The sequence below is a fragment of the Thermobia domestica genome, chromosome 7 (assembly GCF_964235325.1).
Source record: "Thermobia domestica chromosome 7, izTheDome1.hap1.1, whole genome shotgun sequence".
Taxonomy (NCBI): domain Eukaryota; kingdom Metazoa; phylum Arthropoda; class Insecta; order Zygentoma; family Lepismatidae; genus Thermobia; species Thermobia domestica.
Window position 1 is genome coordinate 201,774,849 of NC_137460.1, and position 27,931 is coordinate 201,802,779.

At 37.2% G+C, this 27,931-nt stretch overlaps 1 protein-coding gene across 6 annotated transcripts in view; it reads right to left on the minus strand.

Moving 5' to 3' along the window:
* LOC145690658 (uncharacterized) overlaps positions 1-27,931 on the minus strand; it is a 208,449-nt gene that overhangs the window by 57,302 nt on the left and 123,216 nt on the right. For all 6 annotated transcript variants that reach the window (XM_081765769.1, XM_081765770.1, XM_081765773.1 and 3 more), the window contains 3 exons: positions 19,061-19,109; positions 15,522-16,917; positions 9,979-10,847 (listed from right to left, as the gene is read on the minus strand). In XM_081765769.1, the coding sequence (XP_081621895.1) occupies positions 9,979-10,847; positions 15,522-16,917; positions 19,061-19,109 (2,314 nt within the window). The remainder of the gene's footprint in view (positions 1-9,978; positions 10,848-15,521; positions 16,918-19,060; positions 19,110-27,931) is intronic.

The window sequence follows — 27,931 nt, forward strand, 5'->3', positions numbered from 1 at the left end:
AAGAATTTGGTGTAACTTCGTTATATACCAGAAGAGAAGTAAGTCAACATATCTTTCTGTATAAAATTGTTAATGGTGTTATTAATAATCCCAAATTTCTGGGTTCACTTTGTTTTAATGTGAAGAAAGATGTATTGCGTATTAGGTTACCCTTTTATTATGGTATCTCACGCTCTAATTTTCACCAATTTTCACCTGTCATAAGGCTTAGTAAAAAACATAATGAACTGATACAACGTAACTCAAATATTGATTTTTCTTTACCATTTAAAGTATATGTATCAAAAATTAAAGAAGTAGTTTAGATTTTACGTGCTGTTAATACTGCATATAAAGATTTTATTTTTATTTTTGATACTTATCTAGGTATATATATTTAAAATTTGCTGGAGTGCAAGTAAGAAGTTTCCGTTAATGAAGCAAGGTGAAAATGAAATTGATAGTAACTTATTTGTAATTATAAATTGTAAAAGCATTATGTATTGTAGAAAAAATGTTTGTATAACTGTGTATTCTTTTTGATTATTGTAGTTAATACTGTAATACGCACTTATATATTACGTCTTTTTCTTTTGTAGTAGTATTTTGAAACATATGCTTGTATACCTATTGTAATTGGGGGAAAAGCCCTATTATAGGTAATAAATAATAATAATGACAGACATCAAAGAACATCACAAAATTATACATTTATTTATTATTTACAGTCTGTATTTTATTTTTGGATTATCGAAACCAAAATTTTTGTTTCATTTTTGTGTGTTTAATACAATCTCTTTGGGAGGTACCGTATTTATCCGTGTATGCCGCGCACCTTTTCTGTAACGAAGTCTACAGGGTGTCCGAGAAGTCCTTCCCTGATTACAGAAATTGATAACTCAGACTAGAAATAAGATAGAAATATGAAACTGGTGTTGAATTGTTTACAAACTATAAAAGTTTTTGTCTGTGTTAGGTTTGTTCTGTTTTACCAAGTCTCAATTTTGTTTGTTTTAGGTTTGTAGTACGTAAGTAAGAAGCCCAAGAAGCCATGCCAACCAACCAGGAGAAGGCACAGTGTGTCATGTGGTACCATGAGACACGATCACCAACCACAGTGCAGAGACAGTTCCAGACAACATTTGGGAGGACTCCACCTGATGTCAAGAGCATTAAAGCCTGGTATGAGAAGTTCAAGAACACAGGGTCGGTTGCTGACCTTCCGAGGTCTGGTCGACCAAGAACTTCAGCAGACACGGTGGAGGCTGTGCGGCAGTCTTTTCTGAGAAGTCCTAAGAAATCGGTGCGCAGGGCCTCACGTGAATTACAGATGCCAAAAAGCTCTATCCATGACATTTTACACAAACGTTTATTGTTTCGTGCTTACAAAGTGCAACTCGTTCAGGCCTTGTTGCCCGACGACGGTACACGTCGATATGACTTTGCGGTCGAAATGCTATCACGTATTGAGGACGATAATGGTTATCTCAGACGAATTGCCTTTTCCGACGAAGCGACATTCTTTGTCAGTGGAGTAGTGAATCGCCATAATGTACGCATTTGGGGTTCAGAACCTCCCAGGGAGGTCAGGAAGTTCACCAGAGGCAGTCCAAAGGTGAATGTTTGGTGCGCGTTATTGCACGATCGAATTATCGGGCCATTCTTCTTCGCTGAGGATACCATCACATCTGCAGTGTACCTGGATATGTTGCAGCTGTATGCTGTTCCTCAGCTGCTTCAGTATCGCCCCGATGTCGTTTTTCAGCAAGACGGTGCACCACCTCATTGGGGTTTGGACGTCCGTGCCTATCTCGATAGGACATTTCCTGGGCGATGGATTGGTCGTGATGGACCAACAGCTTGGCCTCCACGCTCTCCTAACATAACCCCATTAGACTTCTTTTTATGGGGTTATGTCAAGGATGAGGTCTACCGAACACGTGTACCAGATCTTGAAACCCTGCAGCAACGAATAACCACAGTCGTTGCATCGATCCCTCCAGTGATGTTGGCTAATGTGTGGATGGAAATTGAATATCGCCTAGATGTGCTACGTGCTACCAAGGGTGCTCATGTGGAAGTGTACTGATGTGACCAAAACTTTTATAGTTTGTAAACAATTCAACAGCAGTTTCATATTTCTATCTTATTTCTAGCCTGAGTTATCAATTTCTGTAATCAGGGAAGGACTTCTCGGACACCCTGTATAAACGAAGTCAAAAAACAGGGTGCGCGGCATACACGACGAAATGTAGAATTGACTGAGCCACGAAGCATTTAAAATCACGGGGAGTTTTTATTAACCTAATACTGAAATATTGTGAGTAATTTTACAAGAGTAGAAAAGCTCATTTTTCCTCTTACATCTACATGATCGGCCGATCACAAAAATACCGTACATGTACTACCATCTATTGAAAACATGCACTAGTTTTCAATAAGGATCAATGTATGGCTATTGCAGCTGATGACAATTGACTAGCTTGCAGCGTACTTGGAAATTCTTACTATGGCCACTTTTGGCGCTCGGGCATCCTTTTGTAAATTCATAGTACTAGTGGTATTTGAAGCCCAGTAGGATTTATTATTCTGTAAAGCAGGTACTATTAACATTCAAGTACCCCGTGTTACGTTGGTGAGTACCGATATACGCTACCATACATGAAAGTCTGTGATTTTTGTTGTTTTACGTGCTGTTGTTAAATTGATGTGCGCTGCTTACACGCGTAAATACGGTATTTCGTTTTATAAATTAAAATTGAAGTATTTATTTTTTTAAACATAAGAACAAAATTATACTACAGCAATTTTAGATTATATCATTACAAAATAGAAGTATATGTTTTATTCAACGTTTGCACTCAATTTTCTACCTTCCAAAATAAGCGAGACACTAGTTTATTAATATTCACAACTAACGTTGTAGACTATGATACTGTTGTTTGGAAGTGCACCTGGTATCCTTGGATGTTTCTCATGGTTGGAGTAATAGGGTACGGTTTGAAATTCTTGAAATGAGTAAACGCAATAAAAGATGTTTAGTGCATCTAGCAAGAAACACTCAATTTTACACAGAAATGAGTATAATTCGCAAAGTTGAATTTAATTTGGTAAATGTAATTGCAAGTATTTCATTGATTTTTAGTCAGTTTGAAAATGCTCTTTAGCGTTATTTTGTAGAGGGGGCAAAAAATAATTTAGGGGGACAGTGCCTCCTCTAGCCCCTCCCTGGTTATGGGCCTGGGCGAAGCATATGAACTCGAGCCTTATGCTTCTTTACCAGATGTATGCTCATCGTACAATTATGCGATTTATGGTCGCCACGGCACGTTGTACTGACCTTCCTATTGTTCTTTGACAAGGTGCGATCTTACGTTTTATCACAAAGGAACGCCACCAGAAGTACTTTAAACCTGAGATACCTACGATGTCCAATATTGGAGGGCTCAGCAATACCCTTTTTGTCAGTCAGTTTTTTTTTCTATAACTATAACGGAAACTTATGTCGGAAAGGGCATAAGTATAACTCTCCCAAAAGACGGTAATTTTCAGAGCTATATAACTACACACATACAACACCTGTAATCCCAACCAGTCAACACACAAAACTTTCGAATTATCCGCAATATTTTTTCAGATGTGTTCACGCGTGCTTTTGTGTGTACATTTATACCTAGCAATCGAATTCGTTACTATAAATCTGAAACAACCTTCCCAAAATATATCTTTTACCAAGTTCGCAATAATTTTGAGTTACATGGCGAAGAATAGCTGATAGTGGTGAATAGTAGGATGGATGCCACGTCAACTCAACGTAAGTCACTTGTGATTTGTAATAATAAAAAAGAAGTATGACAAAGCAAACTTTACTGAGATAATGAGTAACGAGAGGCGCAGAGAAAGAGAAATGTCCTGCACGTAAGTGAAGCGTATTTAATTAATTTTACGCCATTTCTTCTATTCAGCTGAACTGACTTCTAATATACTGACTGGCCTGTCAACTCACGGGTAATGGAAAGTGAGTAACATACAAGAATATGCGGAAAAGATCGTGGTCAAACAGTCTGTAGCAGAGACCACACTGACACCCAGGAGGATTAAACTGTGAGTTTGGTGCAATTCGAAGGCCATCGTGCATCACGAGCTACTGCCGCGACATACAACGATAGACTTGGATATGCACTATTGACAATTAGTGCACGTGCATCTAGCAATTCAAAAGAAACAGCCAACACTGGTCAACAGAAAGGGTGTTATATATCACACAACACCAGACCGCATACATCTTTAAGAAGTGAGAAATTGAGCGAACTTGGCTTAGAGGTTTTAACGCATCCACCGTATAGCATGGAACAGGCACAGTCCGACTATTTTTTGATTCTGTTTGCAGAACTTCCTGAATAGTGTTAAGTTCTGTTTCAAAAGAGCCTGTAAAAACTACGTGTTACATTTTTTTTTTTTTTTAACCAGAAACCACAGGTCTACAGAGACGAGATTATGTTGTCAGAAAAATGGTAGAAGGTGATCAAACAATATGATACATCTGTCGTGTTCTAATGATTCTCAAAAGAGAATGATGTTTTTTTCTTTCTTTCTTCGGAAAAGTCGATAATTAATCATTATGCGAAAATACATTCACTGCTATAGTTGAAAACCAGTTTATGAACGTATTCATTACTGGGGTTTCTAATACTGAATTTATAATAATAATAATAATAATAATAATAATAATAATAATAATAATAATAATAATAATAATAATACCGTTTCTAAAGATGCTTTTTTTTTAAAAAATTTAAATGACATGTAATTTGACGACATAGTAACATTTAAAACAAGTTTTACAAGACAGTCAACGTTTCTTACATTACTAATATTTTTCCACTTCTCATCGAACATTTATTTCTGTACAATATTGTAAAATTCTTATTTCTCACGTGGATATTAATCATGCCATGGTATTTTACAATAGTTATCCATGGTATTTTGTTGCCAATTCTACTATAGTTGATCACTTTATCATCAAAAGACATTTTATTTTTAAAATCAAGATATTTTTGGAGTTTCATTTCTTAACTTCACTCACGTACAATACAAGATAAGAAAAAGTAATCATAGGCCCTATTTCTCTAAATGGTATTTTCAAAAACGTACATAAAACGAAGAATATATTTTGTAGCCGACTTACAAACTAATGCTGACCGAAACAATAGCATGTATACTGAATATTAATCAGTAAACACTTAAAGAATTCGTGTGAACTAATGATATCCGGTTTCAACGACATGTAAAAATAGAACTTAAACATTTTTACGTTAATGATCTGTGCACTAGTAAACAATATGTCGATGCTTATTTACTTTTAATATCGGATCTAAGAAAAAAGAGAAATCACTTTAGTCGTCAAGCAAAAAAACTTAATTTTCTCCTCATTAATGCACAATCATCTTTTCTAATAAAACTATATATGTAGTTCTTCAAGCAGAGTAGTTTTCTTAAATCGCGCAGATGATGGCCACAAACATCTCTAAAACCGTTACGAATATCTCGTCATGTGGATGTTTTACGTGACTAACTAACTCTATGGCCTATGGAACCCGGAGGTTCAATGCCGCGTTCACAAAAGCTCTCCACTGACTTCTATCCTTAGCTAACTGGATCCAGTTTCTACTTTGTATTCCTATTTCTGCGAGATCCATCTTAATACTGTACTCCAATCTGCGCCTAGGTCTTCCAGTCAAGACTTTGAAAGCGTTCCTACTTTCTTCCATCCTGGCTACATGATCTGCCCTCCTAAGCCTCCTAGGCTTGATGACTAGACATCGGATCTTTAGGTATAAACCTATTTTTTTTTTTCCTTAACTCAGAATGAAAAATAAAATCGTACATGAAGGTTTTATGACAAATTAAAGCACTAGCACCAAGTTTTATTTTGCCTAAAAATGCTTAATTGGATGTTAGATCCTATTTTTGCCTATTTTGAGCAAAGTAAACATGTGAAAATTTTCGAAAGGTTAAACACGAGAAAACCGTTGTTTCCACATGTTGCGTCACCACAGCAGGCAGGGTGGCAAAGATGGGGAGATATTTTTAGACCAAGTCAGGGATAGAGAGGAAAATGGTTAGGTTTCTGCCTTGTAAAAACAATCAGCTTATTCGAGAAGTGACCAGAGGACAAACGCCAGGCGTAAAATAAACTGTGAAGAACTTTACAATGCCGAAGGTAGCATGTTCCAAAGCGTCGCTAATTCGTCAATGGATACAGAAATTCTTATGTTTTACAACTGATGGAAAAATTATTTACTGCCAAGCATGTAACAAGGAGGTAAGTAAAATTCACTTAAATTGTCTTTTATTTCTACAAGGAGTGGGAATAGAGTTAACTAATTTTATTCACTTGGTTGACAGTAATTGTTTAAAATGGAAAGTATATTGCAACGCAGAGCAACATGGAGTGCTCACAAGCGTGTTTCAGGGCGCAGGCTGAGCCTATGAGTTTTTTTTTTTTTGGGGGGGGGGGTAAAAATATGTTTTAAATCCTAATTGGCACAATCGTACTTAAATTATAATTATACTTTTAAGAACGTAGCTATGAGGAACACCATTTTCAAATAATTAACTGTAATACTGTATTTATTGTCTTTTGATCGAAGAACAAAATTGTGGCTAAAGGCGTAAGCGGATACAGCTAATTCTTTTTAAATAGAGGGGTGCATGTTACCAGATGAAGTAGGCTAGCTTCGTATGTATGTATTTGACATTGAAATCAGTGTAGGAACTCATTATCACTTTGGGTAGCCGAAGAAACCTGGGCCAACATTTTCATACATACATACATACATATATATATATTTAAGGGAGAATGAACATTTGGAGAGATTGCGCCCAAGCAGTGGGGAAAAGGGTTGGGGACCCCTGCAGCGCAGAATGAATAGTTAAAAAACATCAAAAAATATGACTAGATCGGAAAATAAAAGTCCGAGTCTTTGTGCTTCCATATGTATTTTCAGTTTGTAAAGCACTTGCACGGGAAGCGGAGACCAGAATCCACAGTCGTCACAATTTTTTGAGGCTCTTCAACTTTAGCTTTTCTGCCCACTGCTCATGCTGCAAAACGTTAAGTGTTTATATATAAAATAAGCTCAGATTGTGCATGTTAAAGTAGTTCTTGTTTTAAAAAGGACATATTCCTTACCCTCTGTTGGTCTAGTAGCCAACAAGCTTGCCTTTGCTGCGCGTGGTTTCAGGTTCGATTCCCTGTGGGAGTACAGTGAACCAAAAAATGGTTCGGATTCCACTATTAATCACTAGGTCCACGTCTTCTTAAGCCGCCAAGCCATAATCGTCGGACGTTACACTGAAAACAAACCAAATCAAACAGTATATATTCCTGACCACGAATCAAACTTGCCCCTAGTATTCTGTTTATTTTTTACTTTCAGTAAAAAACAGCGCTTCTGTTTGAACATTGAAAACAAATTTGCTGCTAGAGCAGGGTGAAAAATCTTGGGGGTTGGGAAAATGTCTCCCACTAAAACTTGCTGGGAGTGACTGAAGTGATACTAATGGCAGAAGTATGCAAAATAATTACAGTAATTCGTTTCTGTCGTGCATTTTATATTTAACAGGTGTACAAACAGTTAGCAGTATTTTTAATACTACATAGTTTAATAATTATGGATGCCCAAATATGTGATCTCTCTATATCGACACAAAACATTCCAGTGCTGACAGTTTTTTTTTTTTTTCCTACTCCCTTGTCTGCCTTCACTTCGACTCTCATGATTTCGCGTCCTGTTCTAAAGGAACTGACAATTCGATTGCCTTTGATTTCTGTCAGCAACATTTTATAATGGAGTTAGTGTGTACCATCTCTTAAAATATGCCTTTTTTTACATCTGCAGTTGTAACATGCACTGTAAAATATTATGTTATTCCAATATTAATTCTTTGTTCTATGTTTTAGTTTACAGATTTCAAGTGAAAAGAAATCTCATGTGACTTAGCATGCCGAAGGAATGCAACACAGGGAAAATGTTGAACGCAAATCGAAGATGAAAGAAACTTTTTACCCAAAGTTCCGCGGAATGCAGCAAGAACAACCAGATTTATGCTGACCTGTGTCACGCAATTGTAGCAGCCAACATTCCATTTCATACTATTGAAAATCCAACTTTCAAGAGATTCCTGGAACAGTACTGCCATCATTCGGTCCCCTCTGAGTCGACGTTACGCAAGAACTATGTGCAACCCACATATGACGAAGCAATATCCAGAATACGAAATGACATAGGAGAGTCTTAAATTTGGTTATCGGTTGATGAAACCACTGACGACTTAGGACGATCCATTTGTAACTTAGTTGTCGGGAATCTAAACTCTGAGGCAATATCCAGGACACCTTATTTGCGCCAAACCACTTTCAACAACCAATCAGGAGACAATAGCACACTTTATGAACAATGGACTAAAAGTATTGTACCCCAACAATCTTGATGAGAAGAAAGTGCTTCTTGCCTATACAGATGCTGCAAAATACAAGGTTTTTGCGATGAAGTTACTGAAGGTGTTCTAGCCCTCCCTTGTGCATGTGACATGTCTCGCCCATGATTTAAATCGTGTTGCGGAGCAGATAAGAGTAGAATTTCCAAAGATCAACAAAACGATCTCTACTGTAGATGCTATCCGTATCAGTGAGAAATGTTCCGTTAGCTTTCTTTAATATATAGGCACGAGGTTGATAGCCTTCCTTAAATTCGTTGATCCCCATATACACGTCCCGAATGTTCTTATTTTTACTATTATCTTCAAGTTTCTTAATTTTAGCTTTTAAAAAATCGCGTTTCTTTGTTCTATAAGTTTAGGAAGTTTCCCACCTGATGCCTACAAAATTTTGTGTAGTTATTTCATTTGGATTTCGTAGCCAACGTAATTTTTCCTGTTTTCTCTTGTCCGCTAGCTGAATGCATTCCTGGTCGAACCATGGTTTGTTCCTACGTATTTCCGCATGTCCTAATTTTTCTTTTGCTGAAATTTTAATGATATCTCTAATTTCAATCCAAGTATCCTCCAACACTAATGCACTCCGATTTTCTAAAATCGAGAATCTATTTGAAACTTCAATTTGGTATTCCTCTCTTACCTAGCTCTCTTCTAATTTCTTTAAATTAAATCTCTCCGTTTTCAGATATTGAATATTTCCTTTATTCAACGATGATTTCTCACTCTATTATCGCTGCTACCACGTAGTGATTAGTGCCACAATTAGCTACTTCAAACGACCGAACATCAATTGTGCTAGATTGTCTTCTTCTATTTACTAAAACATGATCGATTTGATTATGTGTTCTTCCATCTGGCAAGATCGAAGTATATTTATGAACGTCGCGATGCGGAAATTTTACTCTTCACGATAAGGTTTCTGGATGTTGGAAAGTTCACGAGTCACCGTTGTCATTACTTTCCTTATGCAAACTTTCGTTCCCTATAATCGGTTTGAAAAGATCCTCTCGTTCTACCTTCTCATTGAAATCCCCTAATAGAATTTTCATATGGTATTGCGGGAATTGGTCAAATATCCGTTCTACTTCTTCGTAAAAACTGTCTTTTATATCATCATCCTTATCTTCTGTTGGGGCATGTACATTTAAAATAATATCACATCACCGACTCTTAAGAGTAATAAAAGAAAGTCTATCATTAACAAATTCAACCCGTTTATTCGTTTGCGGACGAAAAACCCTGTTCCTAATTGGTGATTTTTATTTCCTTCCCCGTAAACGAATGTAAAATTTTCGGATTCACAGAACCATTTCCTTCCCACCTAACTTCCTGAACTCCTACTAGGTCCATCCTGTATTTCTCTAACTCATTCGTTGCTGGTGAGTGTTGGTTTTTATTATAGTTACAAAATAGCTTCCAATTATCAGCAGCTTATACTGAAGTATTTTGTAATAATAAAAAATTGGCAATTGTCAGTACTGACTTGCCGGAACTCACCTGAGTAGATATTGGAGACTGTAATTGTGTTAGTAACTGCGACTGGGTAACCACTGCACTGTGGGTGTGTTGTATGGCATGCTGCTGCTGTTGATGATGCTGATGTTGATGTTGGTGTTGAGGCGTTCCTGTTGAGCTGTTGGATGCAGAATCAGCTCCCCCGCTTCCTCCTTGGGACATCGGCTGACTCTCCTCCAAGGATTCAGAAAACACACCGTCCTCATCGTCAACAATACCCGTCTCCTTGAGAAGGGCAGCAAGATTGAGTGAAGGTTTGGCTATTGTTGCAGTGCCGGTTTCCTCCCGCTTCTCTTCATCTTTTTTCTTCTTTTTCTTTTTCTTTGGCTTCTTCTTCGGTGGCGAGAGCAAAGGATTTGTATTGGCACCACTGACAACCGAAGACAGTGTCGAATTCATGTCACTCACCACCGCATTCGGTGGAGCCAAGGCAGTTGGTTCCTGGCTCGACTGTATCACAGACGGAAGTCCAGTTTGTTGTAATACTGTTTGCGTACTTGAGCCGAGAGCGGTATGAGAAATTGCACCCGTGGCAATCACGGGAGTTGAAGGGAGAACACCTGGTGTATTTGTTCCAGCTACACTGACTGGTGGTAGGGTAATATGATTGGTTGACGTAGTAGCAACACCAACCCCTCCGTTGCCTACAGTAGGTGTGGGACCTGGCCGTATCTGTGCAAGTTGTGGGAAGTTAAGAGTTGGTCCTGCCGGTACTGCTATGAATGTTGGACCTGATGGAGTTTGAATTTGCTGCAATTGCATTGTGCCAGCTGTTATAAGTCTCACAACCTGCTGCTGCTGCTGTTGTAAACTAGGCCGTGTCGTTGGATTCATTGTTGCGCTTGGCGTACCTTAAAAGAAACAGAAATTAAAAAAATATATATAGTTACTTTTTCACATGTATACAACACAAATACGCCTGTATTTTATTTAATATTTTTTTTAAAAAATAAATACCAAATATTCTTACAGATCTGTAAATATCTGGAAAACGAAATTTAAACTTAAATCCTAAGCTGTGCTTCGGGACAAACCTCCACCATATATGATTTTATTTATTTACTAGCAGCGTTCACCCCGGAACGCAATAAACGTTGTTACTTAGATAATTTTTACTTTTTCGCTTTCAAGTGATATGATAAAAACCATAGAAGATTCCAGTAAATGTTAACATTATATCGCCTGTCATTTATGTTAACCCGCCCCGCTTCGCTGCGGTCACCCCGGAACGCAATAAACTTTGTTACTTAGATAATTTTTACTTTTTCGCTTTCAAATTGCAGTAAATGTTAACATTATAGCGCCTGTCATTTATGTTAACCCGCCGAGTGACACGGTCATGCGGGTTGCATATAAATACGTTTATTTTTATACCTATGATGAACTAACAAAGGATTTGTACGTATGGACACTTGAATGGTCAATTATCTCAAGACACTGGTAATTAAAAATTAAAGTGATATGATAAAAACCATCTAGGGTCCAAATCCTAATAACCCCCCAAAAATAAAAGAAATTGGTTCAGCCGTATTAGCGTGATGAGGGAACAAAGGATTTGTACGTTCTCTTTTATAATATAGATTTATTTATCTTTTTAAAAAAAAGCTTTATTATTTAATGCTTATAGTCGATCCTATTACAATAGGAGGATCGGTAGTAAAACCAAAGGTGTACCTAGGGTGAGGCAAGCAGGGCACGTGCCTGGGCGCACGTGATGGAAAAGAGCAATATATGATGTTCCGGAAAAATTTTTAGCTTTAATCTTATCATTGTGGTGAGTGTCATAACTTACGAAACTATCTGGTTCTCCTGTAGAAACCTTTACCTGATGACACTCGATTGTATTTATCTCCTCGAGTGACGCGTTTAAATTTGGGGATACTGATTGTTGTTAATTGAAAGCTTGCTACTTGTCGTCTATAACAGCGCCCGAACAGTACATACAAAGTATATGTGCAGCGGTGACTTAATATTTGTCTAATCTTGTATTCACTGGAATTGATGTCAAATGTTCAAAAGCACCTTATTTTGTTAATGACTACTTATTTTTTAAAATTTATTTCCTTCCTTTTCTATATACTTTATCTAAAATATAGCAAACACGTTATTCCTACTCATGAAGCGGTGTCGGTGTAAGAGAAAATAAAAGGGAGACATTTTCTTTCCATCTCAATTGTCGCCTATTAAACCATCTCGATATAGGCATTGGACTCCTGGACTCAACAGGAACAGAGCAAGAAAGTGCTTCCTGACCCGTTCAAGGGAGAAATAAAGACACCAGGTGCAAAGTATTTTTTTTAAAAAATAGACATTGAGTCGCACAATGAACAAAGGTTGGTTTAAAAGTAAACTAAACAGAGACTGCTTTATGTTCCCATATGAAAATGTGACAAATTCCAGGCAATGTTCTGTGCATGTACAGGTACATGTGACTTTAACAGGTACTATACAGGCGCCTGTAGCTGTAAAAAGCATGTTAGTTTCCCACTGACAAGTGAATCTACCTGTGGCTATAAACACTTTTACTTCAAGAATGACTAATAAGAAATCAATTCCGGTAAGGCCTGCAAGAGGTAGACTGATTTCGAAGTAGGTATTGCATATTTTACGCCATATTGCGTTTTTACATTAGTTCTCTCTGGCAGTACTTTTTTGCAACGCAACGCAAGAAATGCAAAATCCCATTATAATTGCTATGCGATGTACCGAAAATTAATACGTAAAGTTTGCGTTGTGTTGTCGCAAACCGGATGGAATGTGCTCCACGAAACACATATTGACTTGCGTGATAGCAACGCAAAATTTGCAACTTCTTTGTCCTCCAAGTCCCATCTAGTTACGCCTATGCGATATTACCACCAGTAATACGAAAGTCTCGAATTTGACATAATAATTTATTAACGCCGAAGATGATGGAATTCTCCCTTCTACACTTTTCCTTCGTTCCAGCAGTGGCGGGTCTTGAATGAAATCATATCGATAAAAATTAAAATTTTATCGATACAAGTTAAAGGAAGAAAGCTTACCTGATGTGCTAATTCCTTTATACAGCTTTATGATGCTGTATGAAGCTTCCTACCCTTCGCTCGTAATGATAAAATTTAAACTTTTACCGACAAAATTTAAACTTTTAAAAAGCCGCCACTGCGTTCAAGGCCCCGCAAATTGACGATATGAAATGGTAATATATAATTACTCACATATTTGTCTGTGACTCCATGCATGCATTTACAGTGTCATTTCAGACTCAAACACTTTAAAATGTAACTATAATTTAATATAACTATATAATACGCACGAAAGAACATTACCAGCGCTCTTGCTTTAATCACGTGACAGTCGACTTGCTTTGGCACAGCATAAGACAGACAATGTTTGCAACCTTGGTGTTGACTAGCTGAAGGTCACGGGAACAGCATTGGTTCCGCTCTCTCCGCTAGCACCGAAATACTAATTGATTCATTATTGTTACAAATGGGGGTCTGGGGATTTTGAATGAAAACAGAGAGGATAAATGGCTCGAAAGATAGTAAATATATTTTCATCGAAGAAGAAATTCCCGGTATTTTTCAAAATTACCCGACTTTTCCCGGTGTTTGTAAATTCCCTGACTTTTCCATGTTCTCCCGTTTTTCCAGGTGGGTGGGCACCCTGGATTATCGCAACTAACATTAACATTTTGCGTTGCGGTAACACAAACCAGTACGGAATAAGGTACTATTCATAATAACATGTTTTTATTATTTTATTTATTTACTAGCAGCGTTCACCCCGCTTCGCTGCGGTCACCCCGGAACGCAATAAACGTTGTTACTTAGATAATTTTTACTTTTTCGCTTTCAAGTGATATGATAAAAACCATAGAAGATTGCAGTAAATGTTAACATTATATCGCCTGTCATTTATGTTAACCCGCCCCGCTTCGCTGCGGTCACCCCGGAACGCAATAAACTTTGTTACTTAGATAATTTTTACTTTTTCGCTTTCAAATTGCAGTAAATGTTAACATTATAGCGCCTGTCATTTATGTTAACCCGCCGAGTGACACGGTCATGCGGGTTGCATATAAATACGTTTATTTTTACCTATGATGAACTAATAACAAAGGATTTGTACGTATGGACACTTGAATGGTCAATTATCTCAAGACACTGGTAATTAAAAATTAAAGTGATATGATAAAAACCATCTAGGGTCCAAATCCTAATAACCCCCCAAAAATAAAAGAAATTGGTTCAGCCGTATTAGCTTGATGAGGGAACAAAGGATTTGTACGTTCTCTTTTATAATATAGATTTTATATTATCGTCGGAAGTTCTTACTGAATGCGTGCTCCTAAATTGTTCAGTCTTTCAGTTTTCTACTTCCTGACAAGACCGCGTCTGTCCTTTTGTCTTCCCGAACAGCCTTTGCTAGCTTCATCAGTATTCGTTCACTTTCGCTGCATCGTGTTAAATTTGTATATTGCTTAAATAGTTTTTATCTGCTGAAAGCGATAGGTAAGTGCATTATAAAATAAATCAATTTTAATAAAACTCATTGTATCAATGTCTAAAAACATTATTTGAGACTGATGTACGAATATTTGGATAAGCCGAATCTTTTAGCCTTAATGGGCTCTACGTTCGTGTTGTTTTGTTATAATGACTTTGACACACTCTAGCACAACACACTTATCTGGCATTCTGTCCTCTAAGTACCATAAACACGACACTTCATACAAGCAGGATATCAAAGCGTTTTACTGACAGCGTGCGATTTTCACGATTTACTGAAAGGCAAATATTACATCCGATAGGACACTCGCGCAGCGCTGTCAAGTTCCTACGGGTGGCTATGGAAAAAGGTACAAAAATTCTACAAAATTTCGACCTTACGTGCTGAAGTTATCCTTTACACCAAGAGGAACACAAGAGGAAATACACATGAATTAAAAAGCAGTTCACAAAGTAATCCAAGGATTAAGACTACGTGAATAAGCAAACAATGAAGTTTGAGAAATACTGTAGAAAAATAATACACCAAGACACACCACACAGGGAACAATATTTGCTTTCTTTGATATAAATTAGTGTGCTAACAATGATGTATTGCTGTAATATAATTGTTCGAAAATGAACGAGTTTATACCTCGAACCATGTGAATACGCAATTCAAGTTATTCCAATACTTGGGAGAAATGTTGATACATTCAAAACAATGTCGTTCGTGTTTCATCTATACTGTAATATCGTTTTAATATAACCTCTTAAATCGACTCTTCATTACAGAAGAATGAATGTAATCACTCCACACACTGTAACAGGTAAAGTATTTATATTTCTATAGCAGCGACTTCATTAATGAAGATTAGACCAGCTAGAATTCAAAATAAATAATCTCGAATGAGAAATATCAAACAGTTTCTTCAACGGCTGCTCTGTATTTTATGGTTTATAAACATTATCAGTTTTTATATAGAATTAAAACTGTGCGGTTTAAATGATAAAAGAGTAAAACACAAGTATATAATTATATAGACCTACCGATTGGTTGTTGGATAAGCACAGTTGGTGTCTGCCCTTGTCCTGGTGTAGCTGTTGCACCGGAGATCACGAGTGGCTGGGAGTTCTTCTGAGTACCAACGAGCTGCTGCTGCCCTGTCAGCGGTGTTTGTGGCCTTAAGATGAGATGTACACCTCCTCCAGGTTGCTGAAGTATCACAGGATTTTGTGCTAGACTTGGAATCACCTGGTTTAACAACAATGCCCCCTGACCAGGCTGACCAGTTATAACAGCAGGATTCTGCCCAATTACCAGTTGTGCACCAGCTTGTGTTGGTACATTACCAACAGTCACTGGCCTGGCCGCACCACTTACTATGGGTTTCCCAAGAGTTGTCTGTATTTGGTTCTGCAGTGTTTGTGCTGGCTTCGGTAACAATTGAGGCTGTTTGGGGCGAGGCGTTGGTCCAACCGAGACTTGTGCACGAATAGGCGATGTAACGGTTTGAGGGGTTGGAGCTGACTGAATAATTTGTACCAGCTGGTTCCCTTGGATCATTTGTTGAACAGGAGTGCCAGATACTACAGAGTTTCCAGCTGCGACCATGGGAAATTGCTGCATACTTGCTTGCACAACCTGTGGCATGGCAGATGTTGTTGTGATGGGGGCTAAGCTCAGTCCAGCGGAAAGTGCCTGGTGTATCACAGGAATTGGCGCGGATGAAGGGGTTGTCTGGGGCTGCGGTGTTGACGGACGCAGCTGAGTCTGTAAGGCACTGTGGGAGGGTGACGCTGCAGCTCTTTGTGGTGATGGTGATGGAACCGGAGTAAGGGACGGCGGGGCTGGTGAACGGGTATGAATTAGGGTTTGTTGCTGCTGCAAAGGAGACTGTAGCTGCTGGTGGTATGGTGATGGATTAGGTGAGACATGTGATTGCACAGATGGAGGATGTGTGGCAGGGGACCGTAACAAACCTCCGGGACTAGGTGATGGAGTTGGCGGGACATGTGGTGGAGCTGGGGAACGGGTCGGCATGGAGAATGGCGACGTAGCTGGCGAAGGGGAGGGTGCATGCTGCAAGGATGATGCAGGGGACGTTTGAGTTTGAGTCAGCGCCATGGTGGGGTACGTAGTAGTGAAGCTCTGACCACTGGCAACCAGACTGGCAGGAATGTGCGGCGACTGAAACGATGTTGGTGTGATCACAAAGTGGGTCTGTGATGAGCCTGTCCCCGTAATGGAGTCGGGATTCTGCTGCTGGTGAACGGTGAATGTTGTGACGGACGGGCCTGACTGAGATGAGGCTGTAGTTCCGAGGATTTGAGATGTCACCACCAAGGAACTTCCAGACTCATTCCCATGGCCGTCAATAAGGTTTTGTGCTATGGAGTCCACGATGCTATCCACGGACGAGCCAACATGGTCAGAATCTTGTGCCTGCAAACGTAAGAAAAACATCGAATTTCTGAAAGAAATTACTGAATACTTTTAAAACTTCATACCTTAAAACTAAACAGTCTCTTCTCATCATGTGAGAGACTATGTGATATTTCGTAAGAGAATTGTAACTTAAAATAACGGATTCTTCCTGTATTTTTAATGTAACTGAGATTTTTTTCATAATGATCTTTTGCGTCTTCAAATTTTACGTCAAATACTCATGGATACCTTTTGTCTTGATTTATTTTATTATGAATTTGGCCTACTGCAAATCTACCATATATATTTTCATGCAGTAAAAAAATAAACAGCAAACACAAACTAATGTAGCACTCAATCATTACAAGACAGTGTGTTTCTCAACTGTGGACATATACAAGGTGGATCATTTATCTTGAAACGTCCTTGTAACTTTTAAACAAATACAATGAAAATGTAGGAATCTTGCAGGATGCAAATATTACAAGGGTGCAATGTTTGACATACTCTGCAATACTTCCACGTTAACACTGTTACTAACCCAACATAAAGTTGCATTTTTCAAATGGCACTACGTCAGATAAATACGTCTGTCAAGCCTACAAGTAAAACAAAAAGTTACAATAACGATTAGTGTTACAAATTAAGCACGCAATGCTATCACGAATGTCCAAATTTTAAAGACCTCTACAATAATAACAGTGCACGTCTGATAAGACGTGGCGATGCACATCGAAAGTACCTTATTGTTGAATACTATGACCAATGACGAATTTATAATATAAACAAAGTTACGGGATTGAAAAATTCAATTCAAAAGGTTTTATTTAAAAAAATTGCTTAGTTAACTATCACGTAATCGTTTTCAAGAAATGTAAAGATCACAATCGCGTTTATAAGAATTTCATACCTCAAGTTGTTCCTGTGATCTGATGAAAATGGTAAAAGTTTGCAACAATGCTTAAAATTAGTGGTAACTTGTAATTACACCTACAAAAAGCTACTGCTATAATGTTATAGAAGCAAAGGAAAACAACACTCGTTTTAAAAAAGTTCTCAAAATATGCCATTATAAGCAGTATAGCAACCTTTGCCCATGTTTTCCGGAACAGTTTGAGACATCAAATTGCTGTAAACGGTGTTATGATCTGTATGCCTATTGATAACCATCTGTGTGATTGGATGTGATATTTATCAAAATACTTTTTCAAATTAAAGTCTTTTAAAAAATAATATTTTCAATTGCCCCTAACTTCCTTCCATTTATTTGAAATACATCCTGTCATGAACATAGTATTCGACACCAAGGTACTTCATATGTACACTGCCCAGTCCATCTAACTTGCGCTATCACAGTTTTAGAAGACTGAAGTTTACATGATCGTGATACTGTAGCATTTTAGTTTGTAATACTTAACATATGGAATTATGGAAGTTTTCGTCTAATGTAGATTTGAAATACCAACGTGCTGCCATTTGAAAAAATAGAACTTCACGTTGAACTACAAACACTCTTAATTCTTAACACTGCAGATTATGTCAAACGATGTTCCAGTGCGATATGTGCATTGTGCAAAATGTCATTGCTTTCTATTAGTTTAAATGTTACAAGGGCGTTTCAATATAAATACTCCACCCTGTCTATTAAATATACAAAGATAACAAATTACAATATGAGACATATACTGATATCTAATAAGAAATTTTATTGAATTTAAGAACAAGCAATTGCTATCATAAATTCAATATATTACTCCGCAGTTCGGAGCATTGTACTACCTACAAAAGCTAGAAGAAATGAATTAAGTTTATGACGTGATGGTCTATAAGGAGATGAAATTCTAAAAGTGATTTAAAGTATCAGACATGAATTAAGAAAAGATGAGTACATGGTATAACACCAATTAACTTCAACTATCCCCAAATACAACTGTAAATATATTATGAACGAAAAGATTACTGGTTGTGCCGAATTATTACTATCATTCGCAGTACAATGACTGACTCGAATATACTAAAAATAATTTTCATGGAAGAAAACCTTTGCAACTAAACAAATGTTCCTTCGGAAGGTAAAGAAATTTAATGGAAAAGAAAATTTTAAGAATTAATCAATACAAGAAAGGTAAGTAATGCTATAGAAATGCATATATATACTTACAGATTCTGTACTCAGACCACCCAGGAAAGACGCAAGTGCATGAGGATCACTGTAAAGAAAAATGTATTAAGTAAATTTTAAGTTTGGAATACGAATAATGTAAGACCAGTAAATCTTTCTCCACCACATTATATCTATTCACTGTTAATATTATTTTCTTTCTACCCTATAACCAAAGTACACAACTTTATCCATTATCTGAAGAAGGAAAGAAAGAAAGAGGAAAAAAAACTCATCCATTTTTTGCAATTAACAGTATAAAAAGAAATAATCCCAACACTGTCCCAAATAATAATAATAATAATAATAATAATAATAATAATAATAATAATAATAATAATAATAATAATAATAATAATAATAATAATAATAATAATAATAATAATTATTATTATTATTATTATTATTATTATTATTATTATTATTATTATTATTATTATTATTATTATTATTATTTTAGCTTAGGACTAAAGCAAGTAACTTTTTGAATCATGACATTCTTAACACTTATTCCGTGGGCCCAGCGTTCGGTTCTCAAAAAAGACAAGAACACCGCAGCGCACACAAACCACCATAAGCATGCAGGTGAAACTTTGCAGAATGGCCATGCAAGACAAATCCTCCGACTGAAAGACAGATTTCAAATTGCCTAAATGTTTCTATAGAAAATATCAATCATATCTTACGCTAACGACTGAATCTTGAAAAGGCATTCAAGACTAGCAGTCACCACCTTACTACTGCCCACCAACAGGATTGTTAGTGTAACGCTGCGAGGCTGCACGAGAGGAACCTTGCAAACAAAAGGTGGCGTTAAGTTGCTATATTGGATGAGGCGTGGGTGTACCTTTCCGACTGCGACGAACCAAAAACCATCATATGTGCTGACAAAAGCAAGAAACGCTACAGAAAGTGGATCCGAGCATGCAAAGAGCTTTTCCGAAAGGGGTCATGGTGGTTGCCGGCCACTGTCAACGAGGCAAACTGAAGATTCGCAGGGTGAAGAACTGTAAAATGATGTCGTAATACTATCCTGAGGAGATTTTGAAGTAGATTCAGGAGTGAGAACTACCAGAAATGTCTGGAAAGAGAGATCTAAATGCTCCGCAGCTTCATCACACAACTCAAGATCATCTCTCGCATTCCACGAGGATATAAAGGAGGCTACTGGAATGCAGGACATACCTTTCAATAGAGATGCAAAAAAGCCGGCTTTTTTGAAAAAAAAAAACGAGAATTTTGGAAATTTTGGCTTTTTTCAACTTCATGATTTTTCTATCTAAATAGCTTTCAAATAGTATATTCTATAGTTAGATAAGAATTTCATGACCTGAATGTGATATTTCGCTCTGAAATTCACCATCAAGATGGATGGAGCACATGTTTTACGAATTAAAGCTAACATGAAGAATGTAGTATTTGAGGGTAATTTTAGAGGCTATTTAACTTTATTTTAACTTTTGAGTTATCGACATGTGTTTTCTTCTTTAGTTTGTCATCCGTGTTTCATTTCTAAGAGCTTTTAGTACTCTAGCTTCTAGCGCAAAAGTTAAACTTGCCCGTTTTCCTATTTATCCGTCAAAGCGTACGTTTTTCAATATATCCGTCAAACCGTACTTCCACATTTCTGTTATACTGTAGCTGTGAAGTGATTTAGCAATAATTTTCCGGACACAACCTTGAATACCAATTTATACAAATAATCAGTAGCGGATTTAGAAAAGTACTTTAGGAGGGGTTTTTCTGATTGTTTCGTTTCCTAAAAAGTCCTAATTTTATTTGGGAAGTGCTTGAAGTTTATGAGTACAGGCATAACTAATATTTCGTTTCGTTTATATGTTTAGCAATAATCTTCCGGATACAACTTTAAAAATCATTTTATACTGAGAATCAGTGGCGGAATTAGGAAAGTATTTTGGGAAGGGTTTCTTACTAATGTTTAGTTTTTTTAAACATTCGTAATTTTTATTTGACGGGAGCTTAAAGTTTATGAGTAAAGGCATAAATAATAGATATTTCGTTTGTTGCAGACATTCCGTAACTTTGGGGAACGGGCTTCAGTCCGAAAGACCGCCCCCCTAACCTTCGCAAAACCGTCACTGCTGGTAATTAGTAATAATAACTATTTAAAAACAATAAGAAAGGAAGTCGGCCAACTCACAGTATACGCACTATTTCTACATTCACAGATGGAACAAAGAAAAGCTTTGTCAGAATGGTCGAATGCTGGTTGAATCCCGGACTTCCCGATAGAAGCGCAAAAGCTAATCACTCAGTCATGTTTGTTGTGCAATTGTATTTAGCTTAACTTAAATATATTCCGTAGTCTTTTTTTTTTGGGGGGGGGGGGGGAGTTCCGTAATGATATGTTGAATCCCTCTTGTTAAAAATTCAGAAAACTTGAGGATTGGGTAAACTGTGATGGTGGTTCTATAAAACTTAACTGTAGAATTTCAAGAATATACAGAACCAAAAGCTCTAGATGTGCAGCCTTTAAGTGTATCATATAAATCTAAGTATTTCTCTTATGTTTTATTTTAATTTTATTTTGTTTCAAAAAGAGGGTATGGAATATTTTGAAGTAAAAATACTACATACTATTTTGCTAGTTATTTGTGTATTCTTTAAAAAGAAGTGTTTACTTTTAGGGTTGGCTGGTTTACACCAACTTTTTTTTTTTTTTTTTTTTTTAAACTGGTTTAAACCACAAAAATAAAAAGAATGAAAAATGCGAATCGTGTGAATTTCATGGTGACGTTTCCAGATATCAAACCACCTGCAATAGTTTTATTTCTCTTTCACCTTTTAATCAAGGTGTCCCATGTTCAATTCTCGGTCGACCCACAAACCTTCTTTCATGCGTAACCCAAGTAGCGGTTCGGATGTCAGTTTAAGCGAAAGTCTTCTCCTTGATAACCTCGGTATTTCGTAAGGATGTTAAGCCTAAATATACGAAACAAACCAAATTGTATATTTCTGCATGCCTAAATGCGTGTTGTTTTATAAAGAAGCCAATATTGCTTAAATATATTGATAGAAATTGGCAAAATTTATCGATTGCCTACGTAGCTTCCAACATTAGCTTGGATTGGACTTTCAATGATATCTACGTACCGGTACTAAATTTATAATTTAATACCTCAGTTTTAGCGTACTGATTATGGTACGTTGACCTTTAAATTTTACATGTAAAGCAATAACAGGATTTTCCCGTTATTGTCTTACATTTCAAGTAATGACGGGATTTTCCCAATGGCTAGGGCGGGAGATTCTCAACTTAAGAAATTTACTGACCGCACGTCTTTAAGCTTATGGGAGTTCTTCCGGCATAACCCCGCTGTTGCATAATAACATCAAGGCGAAACAAACTTATTTCTGTGAATATGTAATATAAATACATAAAGCAAAAAATCTAAGTCAAAAAAGCCTGGTTTAAACCAAAAAAGCCTAGTTTAAACATCCCCCAAAAAACGGGTTTTTGGCATTTTCAAAAACAACCACGGTTCTTGCCAACTCTGCTTACTTTTGTATATAGGAGGTTAAAAAATTCTTATTATATACATTGGTTAATCCTGTGGAATTCATAATGCAAAGAATGTTGAAGAAAAATTGTTTGAAATATTTTTTCGAAATTCATAGTTTATTTTCGATGTTTTATATTATTATCAGCATCAACCACTAATTAAATGATTTTTTGTGTTATAGAGAAGCGATACAAAGTCTGTTTGATCAATTTAAAGCAGTATTTTGAAAAAAGCCCAAAATTTCCCAAGCAAAAAAGCAAAGCAGAAAAAACCGAGTTTTTTTTTTTCAAAAAAGCCGGTTTTTTTCCGAGCCCTTGCATCTCTACCTTTCAACGGCCCACCTGTGAAGTCTTCACACGCAAATCCAATGGACTTTTATGGAAGGAATTTGGGCTCTGGAAAGCTATTGAAGAGGAATGAGACAAGACCTCCTTTGTAGTTTACCAACGGAACTTTCTACAATGGAAACTAACGTTGCCCGGCCATTGTTCGGAATCAGAAGAAACAAATCTAGCACTGCTGTACCCAGCCCCATGAATTTTCATAACTATTTGGTCACATATACGAGGAACAGTCTCTGTATTTACAATGTAATATTAGGCTTTTATACTATTGCCATTCTAAAGTCCTTTTCTCGAGAGACAAGAATACCACAGGAATGTACCCTTCATTTAAAGAAATGAGCATACTGATCTTTGATCCGAATATAGGTACCAATGGTTTGTTTGCCCTAAACTTTCTGATGATGATTGGCTTTGCTGTGCCTATCCCATGCTCTTATAAGTAGTATATGTGTAACTGTGTGATTCTTGGAAGAATACGTATCACCGTTAGAAGACAAATCAATAGATACAATCTGTTCCAGAAAAATAAAAATATCATTATTGGCAACACACGACATAAAAAATCAATTTGCTCGATATTTTCGAAGACTATACATGAGAATTTATCCTCAAGCATGGTATTCTGTTCAATTCGATTAGATTTCCTGGTTGATCTTTGAACGTCATCATCTTTGAAAAAAAAAAAAAAGTTTAGAATTATTCGAATTTTGGGCTATGTCTCATTAACCTGTCGTGATTTTGATAATTTTCATCTTAATAGGTGGCTTGAAATGGCGGAACAAATTGCAACCCATTATTGCAAGCACGAAAGAAAACATAAATAGACCATGTCTTGTTTGCTACAAAACGCACATACTTTATTACACAAACGGAACAGGATTGCATTGCCAACGTACCTCTAACATCAATTTCTTGCAGCTTCTTACGAACGCCGGCCTTCATGCGCTAGAAAAGGTTTATGTTAATTTTGTTGGCACAATATAGAATCTGCCGTTGTAACTGTTCGGATGACGTGCTTTTCAATCACTGTAACCAATGGTGACAATACTGACCATACCATCTCAACAAGACGATCTTGAGTAACACTGGGTGAACTGGCATACTTTGACATAACGCGTATGTAAGCCTCTAAGCAATCCAACATTTTTGTTTTTAGGCATAATGGCAAAATGTAAGATCCGGTCAAAAATGATTTTATCGTGCTGATGATGTTTGCTAACAAACGCATGTACTGTTGGCAGACATTTTGAGACTGCTCTTTTTCGCGTTTGAACGAAGAAGCTGGAAACATCTTTTGCGGGTATCCAGCACCATGCTACGACCTTAAGCTCAAATTTCCATTTCCGTATTCATTTTCGCTCACGGGTAAGCCAGACTGATCTGCAATCTATAATTCATGGTGCGTAATATCATTACAGTTTGCAAATGAAAAGTACTTTCCGTCATTCATAATGGTATAATATTTTCCTTCATTGTTATTTGTTGCAATGCACAATTTTGCGGATTGCAAATTAAGTCATCTCTTCACGCCAAGTTTTTTCAAAGTTCGGCAGACAGTGTTCTTCGACACCCACATTTGGATCATACTTTCAAGCACTAAATCCAATCCGATTTTCAGATCGTTCCTCTAATTCTTGAAGGGTTTCTTTCTAATTTCGGGGACAATGTTCGTTTCATTTCTCGCAAACAAATTGTACATTGTTCTCCGACTTACTCTTTCATCGAGAAAATGAAGCAACCCTTGCATTTTACTATGATTGCCTAACATCGTGTAAATATGTTGTCACAAACTTGTTTTGATCAGCAACTTTCATCTTCACGCACCACGCAGTACTGCACACAACATATAACTATAGACACCTCTACAACACTTCTATAGCGTTGTTCAGCTACGGTGACTTGTAGTTCTGGCCGTTTGCGGTTTGTACCACTATTTGTGATGCCAACCTTACTTCAACTTTTAGGATTACAAAGTTTTTTTTCTCAATTTTCATTGAAAATTACTCATGAAGTTTAATCCTCATCCAGATCATTTTGTTTGTTTCTGTCAAAGGCAATAATATTTTAGATTTTTTTCTTCTTAAATACGCATCGTTATTACTAGGGCTTGGATTTCTATGATCTAAAAACTTCAAAAACGTTTATGCATTTAAAATGTCAAATTACAACCTAAAAAACAAAGGAGCCTGTGGGCTCCCCTTGAGTTTATATATATATGTAAATAATTACTATAATAATATGGTAACGAAAATGAGTTATATTGGAAAAAATGAAATGAAATGAAATGAAATCTGTAAGTTTTACGTCCCACGGATATCTCGGCTAGGCTAAAGGAGACGGTGATGATGAGAAATGAATGAAATGGTGGAATGAAAAAAGTGGGAGGAAATGGGACAACCCCGAAAAAACCCACGCACCTCATGCACCAGAGGTGAACGCTCTACCACTGAATCACCGCGGCTCTTAGTTACATTGGAGTTTTTCCCTCCCTTCTCCAAACAAATGCTCAAACGACGCTACTGCTAAAAACCATGTAATTTCACACTCTTAGGGGACTTGACTTCAGGTATCGTGAAACATACTACTGAAAAAATCCCCCTAACGTTTGTCAAATATCCTTCATATTTGAAAAATATCCGTACATTCAGTGTAAAGGAGAAAAGAATGGGTTTTAACGTAAGTACTAGTGATCATTTCAAAAAGGTTGACCGGAGAAGACATTCTCGGGGAGTCGTATCTCTGATCGTGCTCAATGTAGATTTCAAATATTTTTTCACAGCACTACTTTTTCTTCCGTGTATTTAGTCTCCCCTGGATGTGGATGGAAATATTTTCCAGTAGTATATAGCAAGGATACGGACCTCAGATGTCTTTGCACGGGAGGAGAAAGAGAGACAGAAAATAAGGTGGTGGTTTCTCTTTTCAAAGGGAATGCTGCTACACCACATTAATCACATTGCACAAGGCCAAATATTTCTAAGGAAAAAATTCCAAATAACCTCGTTGTCAATACTGGCAAATATAATTCTGAGCAGTAAGTGAACTTCGCCTCGAATATGATCAACAATATGATTTATATCACTTCGCCCGAATATGACTTAAACCTAAAAATATGGTTCAAGTATGCATTCATATGACCAATAAAAAATGCAGTATCGTGCTCACAAGAGTCAGAAATGTCTTAACTAAATACTCGTATGTAAAAACATGCCAGGATAAAAATATGACCTATTCGAGCCCTAGCTATTAGATAAGATGCTTACGAGCAGACAGCGTCACTCTGAACTGCCGGACGCACATTAAACTTATGTTACGGGTCAGGGGTCCTATTTAATTGCCAAGCACAATTTCCTTGCCTCTCCAGGTTACGATTTACACATTTCCACATATCATGTAATATATATATATATATATATATATATATATATATATATATATATATATATATATATATATATATATATATATCGGGTGTTGCAAAATAAGTGTTACAACTCTTGGGAGGTGACTCCTGTCACTGAGACAAGAAAAAAAGTTCTCTTCAATTTTCTGCTATCGGACATAGTTTCAGATCTACAAGGTGCCGAAAGCGTGGGAAAATGACTTTCGGACGCCAATAGTTCGGAAACTATCCAACATAAAGAGGGCGGATAAAAAATTCACTGAAGAAGTCATACCTGCTCTATTAAATTTTGCATGTTTCACAATCCTACCGTGCACGCGCAGGAGATTCCCCAAAGGAACGTAGGGAGTCCCGGATAATCTGCCAAATGAAACTTGGTTAAATGGATATGAATTGATAGGCTTTCTACCAGGTAACAATAATTCGTTTGTCTTAAGTCGTTATCTGGAACGAATACAAAATGGCGGACACCTTTATGCCCGTTGTGTGTGGTTGCATAATCGCCAGGAACGGATGCTGGCCAACAGTGACGTTCTGAGTATTAATTGTAGCGAATTTGTACTCAAATGCTCTAGAAAGACATCTGGAGTGTCAGTAGAGCATAAGAGATGAAGCAGGGTGATTCACATGTGTGGAAACACTTAACGAAAAATGCCAAGAAATGCACTCATACTCAATAAACGTGAGTTCAAAGCGTCGGAAATGTAAGGATTAGCGTCAAGAACATGAAAACCATTGCCAATTCACCAATAATATTCCCTCAAACCGATGCAATATGATGTGCATGGCTGCATACCAATAAGGATGAGGCCAAGTTCAAATTGTGCAATGGACTCACAAAGAAACTGGGTAAACTAAAGGAATGTCACTAGTGGGATCGCATGATCGATATTGAAATGTGGCCAATGTGTGTGTTGATATCAACATGTAGCTAATGGACAAATGCCAACATGTCGCACTACTGCCGGGACATCGTCCCTCGTGCGAAAAATAGGAAAATAACTACTCGGGTCTTGAATCTGAGGCCGTGGGCTCCCAGTAGGATTGGAAACTGCGACCACGCGAGCAAAAGCGAGCGTTCTAGCCCTGAGGTTCGAAGGAGCCTCACTTTCTCTGTATTCATTTCTTTGAAGAGTACCCACTTTGGCAAGCCCTCTTGTACAGCCTCCCGACATACTTGTGTGTTTCATTTTGTTACTTCTACTGCACAGTTGTAAACAATCAGAGCTTTAAGACGTTTCTTTTTATTTCTCATGTCGTTTTATTTTCCATATCTATGGTGTTCCAGCTGTAGTGTTAAATGTGCCAAATCGGTTCATTTTCGTCTTTGTCTTGGGATGTGCACTGTGTGTAAGACGAATTTCTGGAGGTGTTTTCCTATATTTCGAGTACGTCATATGTCTCAGAAGACGTGGGACATGATACAAGTTTGTTATTTTCACGCTCTATCAGAATTTGAACCATGCATTATGAGATTTCTTTCCATATGTGTCGACTGTGGGACAATGTCCCAAACAAAGAGGGACATTGATACAATCGTGTTCTAGTTACGTTCTACCAAAAGGTGCACCAGATGTAATAGCAGAATGTACAACGTTAT